The sequence below is a fragment of the Rhinolophus ferrumequinum genome, chromosome X (assembly GCF_004115265.2).
Source record: "Rhinolophus ferrumequinum isolate MPI-CBG mRhiFer1 chromosome X, mRhiFer1_v1.p, whole genome shotgun sequence".
Taxonomy (NCBI): Eukaryota; Metazoa; Chordata; class Mammalia; order Chiroptera; family Rhinolophidae; genus Rhinolophus; species Rhinolophus ferrumequinum.
This window is the reverse complement of record NC_046284.1, coordinates 26,621,846-26,634,490: the sequence shown is the minus strand read 5'-3', so window position 1 is coordinate 26,634,490 and position 12,645 is coordinate 26,621,846. Positions and strand designations below refer to the sequence as shown.

Here is a 12,645-nt window from a genome sequence, read left to right as displayed (position 1 = left end):
TGTGGACACAACTGGATCCTCGAATCCAAGAAGCAAATAGAACACCTAATTACCTCAATCCCAACAGGCCTTCTACAAGGCACATTGTACTGAAGCTGTCTAAACTCAACGACAAAGAAAGAATCCTCAAGGCAGCCAGGGAAAAGAAGACGGTAACCTACAAAGGAAAGCCCATTAGATTCTCATCAGATTTTTCAGCAGAAACTCCACAAAACATGAGGGAGTGGAACCAAATATTCAAACCATTGAAAGAGAGAAATTATGAGCCAAGAATAATGCATCCAGCAAAGATATCCTTTAGATATGAAGGAGGAATAAAGACCTTTCCAGACATACAGAAGGTGAAGGAGTTTTCTAATACATGACCTGCACTACAAGAAATAATAAAGGAGGCTATTCGACCACCATCAACAGGGACAATTTGTGGCAACCAAAACATAAAAAGCGGGAGAATAAAGGCCTGAACCGGAATATGGGAATGGAGAAAGTAACCGAGCTAAAGAAAATGGAATACTCAAAATATCAAACTTTCTTTTGCTTAAACTTAAGGGTAACCACTCAATAAAAACCCAGAACTGAAATACATACTGTAATGAAAGAACAAACAGAGGGAAACATGATAGAATACCACCGTACAGAAATAATAGACAACAACAAAAAGGCAAAGAAACAATGGAGACACAGCCTTACCAGAAAACTAGAGATAGAATGACAGGAAATCCTCACATATCAATAATCACCTTAAATGTAAATGGACTGAACTCAATAATAAAAAGGCACAGAGTAGCAAATTGGATCAAAAAACTAAATCCAACCATATGCTGTCTCCAAGAGACACATTTCAGCTACAAGGACAAGCATAGACTCAAAGTGAAAAGGTGCAAATTGACACTCCAAGCAAATGGTACCCAGAGAAAATCAGATGTAGCCATAACGATATCAGATGAAACAGACTTCAGGGTGAAAAAGATAAGAGACAAAGATGGACATTTCATAATGGTAAAGGGGACTATATAACAAGCAGACATAACAGTCATCAATATTTATGCTCCCAATCAGGGAGCACCGAAATATACCAAGCAACTACTAACAGAACTAAAGGGAGAAATTGACCAAAACACAATTATACTAGGGGACATAAATACATCACTGACAGCTATGGAGAGATCATCCAAACAGAAAATAAATAACGAAATAACAGCCCTAAATGACACATTAGATGAAATGGACATAATTAACATATAGAGAGCACTTCATCCTAAAACATCAGATTATCCATTCTTTTCTAGTGTACATGGAACATTCTCAATGATAGACCATATATTGGAACATAAAATCAGCCTCAGCAAATTTAAGAAGACTGAAATCATACCAAGCATATTCTCTGATCACAAGGCTTTGAAATCTGATATCAACTGCAAAAAGAAACCAGGCAAAAACACAAATACATGGAGATTAAACAACATACTTTTAAAGAACGACCGGGTCAAAGAATAAATTAGAGGAGAGATCAAAAGATACATAGAAACAAATGACAATGAAAATACATCCTATCAAAATTTCTGGGATGCAGCGAAAGCAGTTTTAAAAGGGAAATTTGTATCATTACAGGCCTATCTCAAGAAACAAGAAAAAATCCCAAAAAAATAACCTCATGTTACACCTTAAAGAACTAGAAAAAGAAGAACAAGTGAAACCCAAGGTCAGCAGAAGAAAGGAAATGACAAAAATCAGAGCAGAACTAAATGAAATAGAGAACAAAAAGACGATAGAAAAAATTAGTGTGACAAAGAGCTGGTTCTTACAAAAGATTAACAAAATTGACAAACCCTTGGCTCGACTCACTAAGATAAAAAGAGAGAAGACACTAATTAACAAAATCAGAAATGAAAAAGGGGAAGTTATCCCGGACACCACAGAAGTACAAAGGATCATCCAAGAATACTATGAAGGACTATATGCCACCAAATTCAATAACCTAGAAGAAATGGACAAGTTCTTAGAAAAATATAGCCTTCCAAGGCTGAACCATGAAGAACTGGAAAATCTAAACAGACCAATCACCAGTAAGGAAACTGAATCAGTCATTCAAAACTTCTCAAAAGCAAAAGTCCGGGACCAGATGGCTTCACTAGTGAATTCTACCAAACCTTCAAAGAGGATCGAATACCAATCCTGCTCAAACTCTTCCAAAAAATTGAAGAAGAGACAGTACTCCCTAACTCATTTTATGAGGCCAACATTACCCTGATACCAAAACCTGGTAAGGACAACACAAAAAAAGAAAACTACAGACCAATATCTCTGATGAATACAGATGCAAAAATCCTAAACAAAATTCTAGCAAATCGAATACAACAATGCATTAAAAACATTATTCATCACGACCAAGTGGGGTTCATCCCCGGGGCACAAGGATGGTTCAACATCCGCAAATCCATCAATGTGATACATCACATAAACAAAATAAAGGACAAAAATCATATGATTATATCAAGTGACTTAGAAAAAGCATTTGACAAGATACAACATCTATTTATGATTAAAACACTCAATAAAATAGGTATAGAAGGAAAATACCTTAACATAATAAAGGCCATATATGACAAGCCCTCAGCTAATTTCATAATTACTGATGAGAAACTGAAGCCCTTTGCTCTACGTTCAGGAACACGATAGGGCTGTCCCCTATCACGTCTGCTTTTCAACATAGTGTTGGAAGTCCTTGCCAGAGCAATCAGGCAAGAGAAAGAAATAAAAGGCATCCACATTGGGAATGAAGAAGTTAAATTATCACTCTTTGCAGATGACATGATGCTATATATAGAAAACCCTAAAGACTCCACCAAAACGCTATTAGAAACAATCAATGAATACAGTAAAGTTGCTGGCTACAAATTCAACGTACAAAAGTCCATTGCATTCCTATATACTAACAATGAAATCTCAGAAAAAGAATTACAAACAACAATTCCTTTTGTAATTGCAGCAAAAAGAATAAAATACCTAGGAATAAACTTAACCAAGGATGTGAAGGACCTATCTGCTGAAAACTATAAGACATTTTTAAAAGAAATTGAAGAAGACACAAAGAAATGGAAAGACGTTCCGTGCTCATGGATTGGAAGACTCAACATAGTTAAAATAGCCATATTACCCAAAGCAATATACAGATTTAATGCAATCCCCATCAAAATCCCAATGGCATTTCTTACAGAAATAGAACAAAAAAATCATCAGATTCATTTGGAACCACAAAAGACCCCGAATAGCCAAAGCAATCTGAAGAAAAAAGAACAATACTGGAGGTATCACACTCCCTGACTTTAGCTTGTACTACAGGGCTACAATAATCAAAACAACATGGTATTGGCAGAAAAAAAGACACATAGACCAATGGAATACATTTGAGAACCCAGAAATAAAACCACATAAATATGGACAGATAATTTTTGACAAAGAAGCTAAAAACATGCAATGGAGGAAAGACAGCCTCTTCAATAAATGGTGCGGGGAAAATTGGATAGCCACATGCAAAAGAATGAAACTGGACTGCTATCTGTCAACATGTACCAAAATTAATTCAAAATGGATCACAGACTTAAGCATAAGACCTGACACAATAAACTGCATAGAAGAAAACATAGGTACTAACCTTATGGACCTTGGGTTCAAAGAGCATTTTATGAATTTGACTCCAAAGGCAATGGAAGTAAAAGCTAAAATAAACTAATGGGACTATATGAAACTTAAAAGCTTCTGCACGGCAAAAGAAACCATCGACAAAATAAAGAGGCAACCAACTGAATGGGAGAAGATTTTTGTAAACAGTGACTCCGATAAGGGGCTAATATCCAAAATATACAAGGAACTCATGAAACTCAACAACAAAAAAACAAACAACCCAATTGAAAAATGGGCAGACGACCTGAAGAGACATTTCTCCAAAGAGGACATACAAATGGCAAATAGACATAGGAAATAATGCTCAACATCACTAATCATCAGAGAAATGCAAATAAAAACCACAATGAGGTATCTCCTCATCCCAGTCAGAATGGCTATCATCAACAAGACAAATAGTAACAAGTGTTGGAGAGGCTGTGGAGAAAAAGGAACCCTCATACACTGTTGGTGGGAATGCAGACTGGTGCAGCCGTTATGGAAGGCAGTGTGGAGGTTCCTCAAAAAATTACGAATAGAATTACCATATGACCCAGCAATCCCTCTCCTGGGTATCTACCCAAAAAATCTGAAAACATCTACACATAAAGACACGTGTGCTCCAATGTTCATTGCAGCTTTGTTTACAGTGGCGAAGACATGGAAACAACGAAAATGTCCTTCGATAGATGAATGGATAAAGAAATTGTGATATATATACACAATGGAATACTATTCGGCGGTAAGAAAAGATGATATAGGAACATTTGTGACAACATGGATGGATCTTGAGACTATGATACTAAGCGAAATAAGTCAGACAGAAGAAGCAGAGAACCATATGATTTCACTGATATGTGGTATATAAACCAAAAACAAGAAAAGAACAAGACAAACAAATGAGAAACAAAAACTCATAGACACAGACAATAGTTTTGTGGTTATCAGAGGGTAAGGGTGGTGAGGGTGGGAGATAAGGGTAAGGGGGATCAAATATATGGTGATGGAAGGAGAGGTGACTCTTCCATCACACAATGAACACACAATGGGATTTATAGATGATGTAATACAGAATTGTACAGCTGAAATCTATGTAATTTTACTAACAGTTGTCACTCCGATAAATTAAAAAAAAAAAAAGGCCAAAGACACATCTGAGTAAGAGAGGAATATGTTTCTAGGATCTATCAACAGATGTATTCAAGCAGTTTTAGATTTATTGCAGCTTGCCTGGAGTTCATGGAATCCACATGACCTGCCTGGAGTTGACCGGAATCCTGAGGGTGTCTGAGGATCTAGAAGGGCCTGATAGGAATTCTCTCCTTCAAGCATGGCCTAGAAAGACACTAATTCAATCCACTGAACCTGAAGTCTGAAACTTGACTTGCCCAGGAGAGGACCAAATTCCAGAGGTGGGAAAGTGGGTGTCATGCAGGGTCTCTGGTCCCGCTCCCCACAGAAGAATGCAGGATATGGTGAGGCCAAAAAGGAACACCAACAGAGCCATGGATGGGGGGTTCACACCAGTACATTCTTGCTTGTGGGAAGCAGGAGCCTCACGATCTGCAATCTGCCTTCCACTTCTCTGCCAACCAACCAACCCGTTGCTAGCTGCAATCCACACTTGCTAGCTCAGCCATGGCATTTGTATCAGTGGCCACTGGCTAACTAGTTACAGCTGATAACCATCTACTATCAGAGCCAGCACCTTTCCACGTGAGGCTGAGAGCCTGGAAACTGCTCTCTGGGACTCTGTCCCCACAGTGGGATACTTATTTTATCAATGTTCATCCAATAGCCACTCTTGTTTCATCAGAGCTTTACTTTTCTCCATTAGCTAACTAGTAGGGACAGTAACAGTCACTTTGGTTTGATAAATCTTATGATCTTTTAGTAGAAATACAACTCTATTTTATACTCTCACCTACATTTTATTTATGAAAGTATAAAATATCTCTGAACAATGGTACAATTAAATTGACACTATAGAAATGAATAAGATTACAATTAAACAACATGTTTGAAGTTATATACAAACCTGAATACTCCATGACCTCCTCAGGGGATTTGCCCTCCACCTCTCGAGCTACATTATCAATGTCATCTCTTCCATACTTCTCATTAGCTTTAATAAACTGGTTAAAATCTCGCTTAGTCCAGTTTGTGAATCCCTGTGAAAAAAAAAAATTAAACATCATCAATCAAGGTTAAATTAACAACTCTATTTATTGTTCTACTTACTTCTATACAATGATACATTAAAACAGTTTAAAAGATTTAAAATGTTCCTCCTTATAAAACCCTAGTTTTTTTATGTCGGAATCAAAAGTTGAATGAGCATTATTCATAAAAATAACTGCTTTTCTATCACGAAGAGAATGCACTTCTCTCCAAGTACTAAAAACTGATTTATAGGTCTTAAACCAAAAAAAAACAAGCAAGTGCTAAAATGTTGTGTAGTTTTTAATTCCATATTTTATAGATGCCTACATTAAAATACAAAAGTATTAAAGTGCTACTATAAATGCTGAAGTCCTGATATCCAGAACTTCATATTTTTGTGTATTTTTAAATTATTTTTATTTTTCAATTACAGTTGACATTCAATATTATTTTATGTTAGTTTCAGGTGCACAGCATAGTGGTTAGACATTTATATAATTCACAAAATAGTCCCCCTGATTAGTATAGTACCCACCTGGCACTATACATATCTGTTCCCATGTAAATTAAGGGAGGAATGTGGATGCATTAAATCAAAAAACAAGCATGGAGGAAAAAAAGAATGCAAAAGAAAAATTTTGTAGCTCTTTATATCATTTCAAATGCATAAGTAATTTCTGTTCAAAACTGTATTCACAAATAGAATTTCTATAAACAGAATTTTATTGGGCTTACTCAATTTCTTTACTAAAACATAGACCAGTTTAACCAACCAGTGTTTTTATACTCTTTGGTTATTAGCATGTCTATGAAGTCACAAAACCAAGAATTTGTTTTCTACTCATTTCTCAACCCACATAAATGTGATACCCTCAATATTGCACAACTCTATCCCTACACTTTAGTTGATGAAGATTTCAGATGACCCCACATATTGTTCTTTTGTACTGCCATGAGTTCTTAATCATGGATATATGGTCAATTAATTTATGACAAATGAGTCAAGAATATAGAATGGGAAAAGGACAGTCTCTTCAACAAATGACATTGGGAAAACTGGACAGCCACAAGCAAAAGAATGAAACTGGACCACCATCTTACATCATATACAAAAATTTTCTCAAAAAGAATTAGACTTGAACTTAAGTCCTGAAACCAAAAAACTCCTAGAACACATAGCTCCTTGACATAGGTCTTAGAAATGATTTTTTTTGAATCTGACACCAAAAGCAAAAGGAGCAAAATCAAAAATAAACAAGTGGGACTACATGAAAATATAAAGCTTTTGCACAGCAAAGGAAACCAACATCAAAACCAAAAGGCTACTTACTGAATGGGAAAAAATATTTGAAAGTCATATATTTGATAAGGAGCTAATATCCAAAATATATAGAGAACTCATACAACTCAACAGCAAAAAACAAAAAACAAAAATCCTCTAACCTATGTAACTTTACTAACCATTGTCACCCCAATAAATTTTAATTTAAAAAACCCCAATTAAAAAATGGGCAGAAGATCTATATAGACAATTTTTCTAAAGAAGACATATAGAGGTCCAACACGTACATGAAAATATGCTCAGTATCTTTAATCATCAGGGAAGTGCAAATCAAAACCAAAAGGAGATATCACCTCACACCTGTTAGGATGGCTATTATCAAAAAGACTAGAAATAAGTGTTGGCAAGGATGTGAAAAAAAGGGAACCTTGTGCAATGTTAATACGAGTGCAAATTCGTGGAGCCACTACAGAAAACAGTATGGAGGTTCCTCAAAAATTCGTGGAGCCACTACAGAAAACAGTATGGAGGTTCCTCAAAAATTTACAGAAAACAGTATGGAGGTTCCTACTTTACATGTGAAGTAGAACTATCACATGATCCAGCAATTCTACTTCTGAGTGTTTATCTGAAAAAAATGAAAACACTCATTCGAAAAGACTTATGCACCCCTATGTTCACTGCAGCACTATTTATAATAGCGAAAATATGGAAACAATCTAAGTATCCATCGATGGATGAATGGACAAGGAAATTGTGACACACACAGAATATTATTCAACCATAAAAGAATGAAATCTTGCCATTTGCGACAACATGGATGGACCCTGAGGGCATTATGCTAAGTAAAGTAAGTCAGAGAAAGACAAATACTATATGTGGAATCTTAAAAACAACAACAACAAAAACTAAGCTCATAGATACAGAGAACAGTGGTGGTTGCCAAGGGAAGGGTAGGGAGTAGGAGAAATGGGTGAACTGTATTTGAGGTGTTTTATTTTCAGTTTAAATAAACTGAAGGTGTTTTAAAAAAGTTATTATTTAGGGCAGCAGATAAAGATGATTAAAGGTGAATTAAACTAGTAGGAGAGGCAAAAATTTTTATTTTACTTGTAATTACAAACTAAAGCAATTTCTCATTTGAGACTATATATTCACAATATGTTGTACATTCACAATATACTGCAAGCCACGTAGTATTCTAATACCATAACTTTATTTTTGTGTTCAGGAAATAAATTTTGAAAATAAAACATGAATATTTAAATATTTTATTCTGTGGTAAGTTCTAATATCAGCCAACGGCAATTATTTTTCAAACTAAACTTTATAACTTCCAGGCATTTGGCTCAAAAACTTCTGAATATAATTTATAAAAATTCATGCAATAAAATTACATGTTATAACAAAGAAAAGACCCATTTAATAAATAAAATATAAAAACTACTTTTTAATAATTAATGTGGAAAATTTCCTAGCAATGTGCCTTGCATATTTTTCAAAAGAATTTGCTGAATAAATCTTAAAAGAGGTGAAGGGATTAAGATGTACAAATTGGTAGTTACAAAATAGCCATGAGGATGTAAAGTATAGGAAATATAGTCAATGATATGGTAATAATTATATATAGTGCCAAGTGGTCCTAGTCAAGGGGATCACTTCCGAAATTATGTAAATGTCTAACCACTGTGCTGTGCACCTGATATTTATATAAAATAATATTGAATATCAATTGTAATTGAAAATTTTAAAACGGAGGGAAAGCTGAAGGGGAATAAAAGATACAAATTTCCAGGTGTAAGACAAATAAGTCATGGGGATGTAATGCACAGCATAAGAAATATAGTCAATAATATTGTGATAGTGTGGTACAGTGTCAGATGGTTGCTGAACTTATCATGGTGATCACTTCTGTAAGTATATAAATGTTGTATAAGTATGGTAAACACCTGAAACTAATTCCGTGTTTCCCCAAAAATAAGACCTGGCCAGATCATCGACTCTAGTGCGTCTTTAGGAACGGGGATTAATAAAAGACCCAGTGTTATGTTTTATGGGTCATGGGTCATGGGTTATGGGTCATGTCATGTCATGTCATGTCATGTCATGTCGTAGACCCGGTCTTATCTAGACCCAGTCTTATAGTAAAATAAGACCGGGTCTTGTATTAATTTCTGCTCCAGGAGACGCATTGGAGCTGATTGTCCAACTAGGTCTTATTTTCAGACTAACATGGTATAATATTGTATGTTAGCTATAAATTAATAAAAATCTTTTTAAAAAGGAAAAAAAATAAAAAATAAATAAATCTTGCTGGTAACTTTCTATAATAAGGTGGTATCATACAGTACACATTTTTGTTTATTATTTTGCAAGGGTAGTTAGTGCTATAACTTTTTTATCTTCTGCAGGTTACTTTGTAAGTATGACACTCATAAAACTCATTAAAGCATCAATAACTAGAAAGCATTAATATTTTGTCCAAATGGAAATGTTCCCGATTTAGAAACTATTAGCTTTTAATTATACAATGATCACCTTAAAATGTTTTAGAAATCTCTCATCATTGTATTAAAGTTCTTTCCAAGAAAGGATGAAAGGCATTTTGACAATTATGAAATTATTCCATAAATAAAAGATCAGTAGAATATAATTTCAGAACACTATTCATATCACCAACAAAATCAATTTAAATTTTCAAGAATATGCTAGTAATTATTGTCTATCAGGATTCATGTGAATTAACTGACCTAATTATAATTGATAAAATACATGTCTTCTTTCTAATAATTGACACCTACATTTTTCATTTTTGTCTTTTCTAGTATTTCCAAAAGGGTATAGTCTGTGAAAGAGATTAAAAATAGGGATATTTGATCTAAACATATACAAAATCTCTAAGTTTTGTTAATGTGTCCAATCAGGGTAGTGGGCCCATACAATAAAAAGTAAGTGATCCATATTTTCTTTTGTCTATTGGTTGACCAGAAGTATTTCAGCCATTTAAAATATTTTACTTGTGTGAGAAGTTTTTCCTTTTCTTCAGTCTCTTCTGGTGTAAGAGGTTCAGCTCCATCAATCTTTTTTTGTTCCTCTCTTTGAGCCACAGCTGGATTTGGCATATCAGGATTCCTTGGGACCTATAAATCAAGAGATGAGTTATGAGTAAACTGTTGGGAAAAATTAATTAAGGGTATATATACATGTATCAATCTTTAGAGTTATTCCAACAGTAAACAATATAAAGTCATACCAGAATGATACATGATCCTGTCTATATTCCCACTACCATGATATTACCAAAATAAAAACCTTAAGTGTGCCATTTAGTATTTTAGAGTTAAAACCCAATGCTAAATGTCACATTACATTCTAGAGTTATACTATAAAACAAAATATATCTTTTAATATTGTAATACATGGCAATAACAATTGTATCATTAACCCCAATACCAACATTATACAATAAATTCTCAAGCCCAGAAGAAACAAAAAGTTTGCTAGTACAAAAAGAGCCCATATTCATCCAGCAATATAGACCAGGGTAGAGAAGTGGCAATGCACCCGAAGACTGCATCCAATGCTCTGATCAGTTCATTTTGCAAAAGGAAAGGAATGCTTTTATTGCCTGCCAGGGTATGGAAACAGAGAGAGCATCTTCACATAAAATGCAAAAAGTCTAGAAGTGATGGGATAATAGAAAAGCAAAAAACAGTAATAGATGTGTGTGAATGTGTCAGTGTGAGTGTGAGAGTGTGTGTGTGTGTGTTTGTGTGTGTGTGTGTGTGTAGCAGAGCACACAAACAGCTGTGATGAGATCCACAATCAAGGGAAAAAGACTACAGTAGCAATGGTCAACAGAAGTCATAAATAGTGTTCTGGGTACAGAGTTGCAAATACACTCTCAACTAAGAGGAAAAGAGTTTAACTCCAAAAGAATGAGGACAGAAACTTAGCTCTCCAAGGAAGCAGTCAGTCACCTATATCTTAAAAATGTAGCCCCAGGGCCCTTGGTTTATTACAGTGTACACAGACAACCAGTACAGTTCAGCAGTATGGAGCAGCATTCATTGTATGGAGTGACAAACTAAGTCACTCAGTCCAAAGCCTCACAATATTTCTATGTGCATCTACAGTGATGATGTAGCACATTGATTGAAAAGGGCAGGTACATAATGTGTGTAGTACATTTTATTGCATGCCATTACACATGAAAAGGTTTGACAGTAAGCCTTCCACTGTTTGGAATGCACACCTATCATAAATGACTCATTCCCTAGGGGTATCACATGGTTTTAGTACAATGTAATTATAACATATATTATAGTACATTTTTCTAATTTTGATATACATTTCATAGAGTTTGAAACTATCATTGTAACTTAAAATAAATATTTTTAAAACTATTATATTCAACAGTTGTTTAAATATAAAACCTACTAACTGGGCATTAAAAAGAAATACTGAAAAAAAAAACAGATTAATTTGTAATCAACACCAGAAAATCAAATTACGAAGTATTCACTAAATGTCTACTACCATATGTCCATAGCACTATAATAGGTATTCATTGAAATATAAAAGATGTAGTGGACATGAACCTTACCCACAGGGAGTTCACAACCTAGTTGTGGTATTTTGAGCTGTACCTTAAGAAACTGAAGGATTTGAAGATATGGAGAGGAGGGAAAGAATATTCTAGGCTGGAGCACTACAAGCAAAAACAAAGGGAGAAATGTACAGGAAGGAGCACATATGGTTTATGCTGAGAAGGGATAAGACACAAGGCCAGGTGGAGACAGATTTAGAGCGCCTTTTGAAACTACACAGCAGACAACAGACAGCCATTGGAGACTTTTGAACAAGGGAATAAAGTGTCAAAACATAAAGTTTTCACCCTTTAGGCCTTCTGCTACATGGATTAAAGTGGGGAAGTGACCAGAGGCAAGAGAATCAGCTAAACTATTGTATTCTAGAAATGAGGTATGATCACCTAGCCTAGGATGATGGCAAATGGAAATGGAAAAGAAGGCAAAAATTAAAAATGAAATGTAGTCCAGTGATAAGTATGATTAAAAGTAACTTTTTTCAATGGCTAAATTCAATTTATAAATTACAGGAACACCATCAATTCCATTGCTAAGTATTTATCCAAGGAAATAAAAACAAAGCTCTACAAAGACTTTTACACAAATGTTCACAGCTGCTTTATTTGTAATAGTCAAAAACCAGAAAACAGGACAGATGTCCATCAACAAGAGAATGGATAAGCAAACTGTACTATATATATCTTTACAGTGAAACAGTACTCACCAATTAAAAAAAGAACTACTTAACAATGGGACAACATGAATGAATCTCAAAAACAGTAGGCTAAGTAAAAGAAGCCTTACACATAGTGTATGATTAAATTTATGTGAAATTCTAGAACAAAAAAAAATACTAATCTATGGAGAAAAATAATAGCAGAACAGTAGTTATGTCTGGGGAGTGGTTATGGGGATTGACTGAGAAGAGATACTCTCTGGGGTGACAGT

The 12,645-nt window shown here is 34.7% G+C and overlaps 1 protein-coding gene across 8 annotated transcripts in view; it reads right to left on the bottom strand.

The window, feature by feature from the left end:
• Window positions 1-12,645, bottom strand: part of SMARCA1 (SWI/SNF related, matrix associated, actin dependent regulator of chromatin, subfamily a, member 1) — a 178,915-nt gene that overhangs the window by 24,525 nt on the left and 141,745 nt on the right. For all 8 annotated transcript variants that reach the window (XM_033118508.1, XM_033118524.1, XM_033118532.1 and 5 more), the window contains 2 exons: window positions 10,126-10,248; window positions 5,702-5,834 (listed from right to left, as the gene is read on the bottom strand). In XM_033118508.1, coding sequence (XP_032974399.1) covers window positions 5,702-5,834; window positions 10,126-10,248 — 256 coding nt within the window. The remainder of the gene's footprint in view (window positions 1-5,701; window positions 5,835-10,125; window positions 10,249-12,645) is intronic.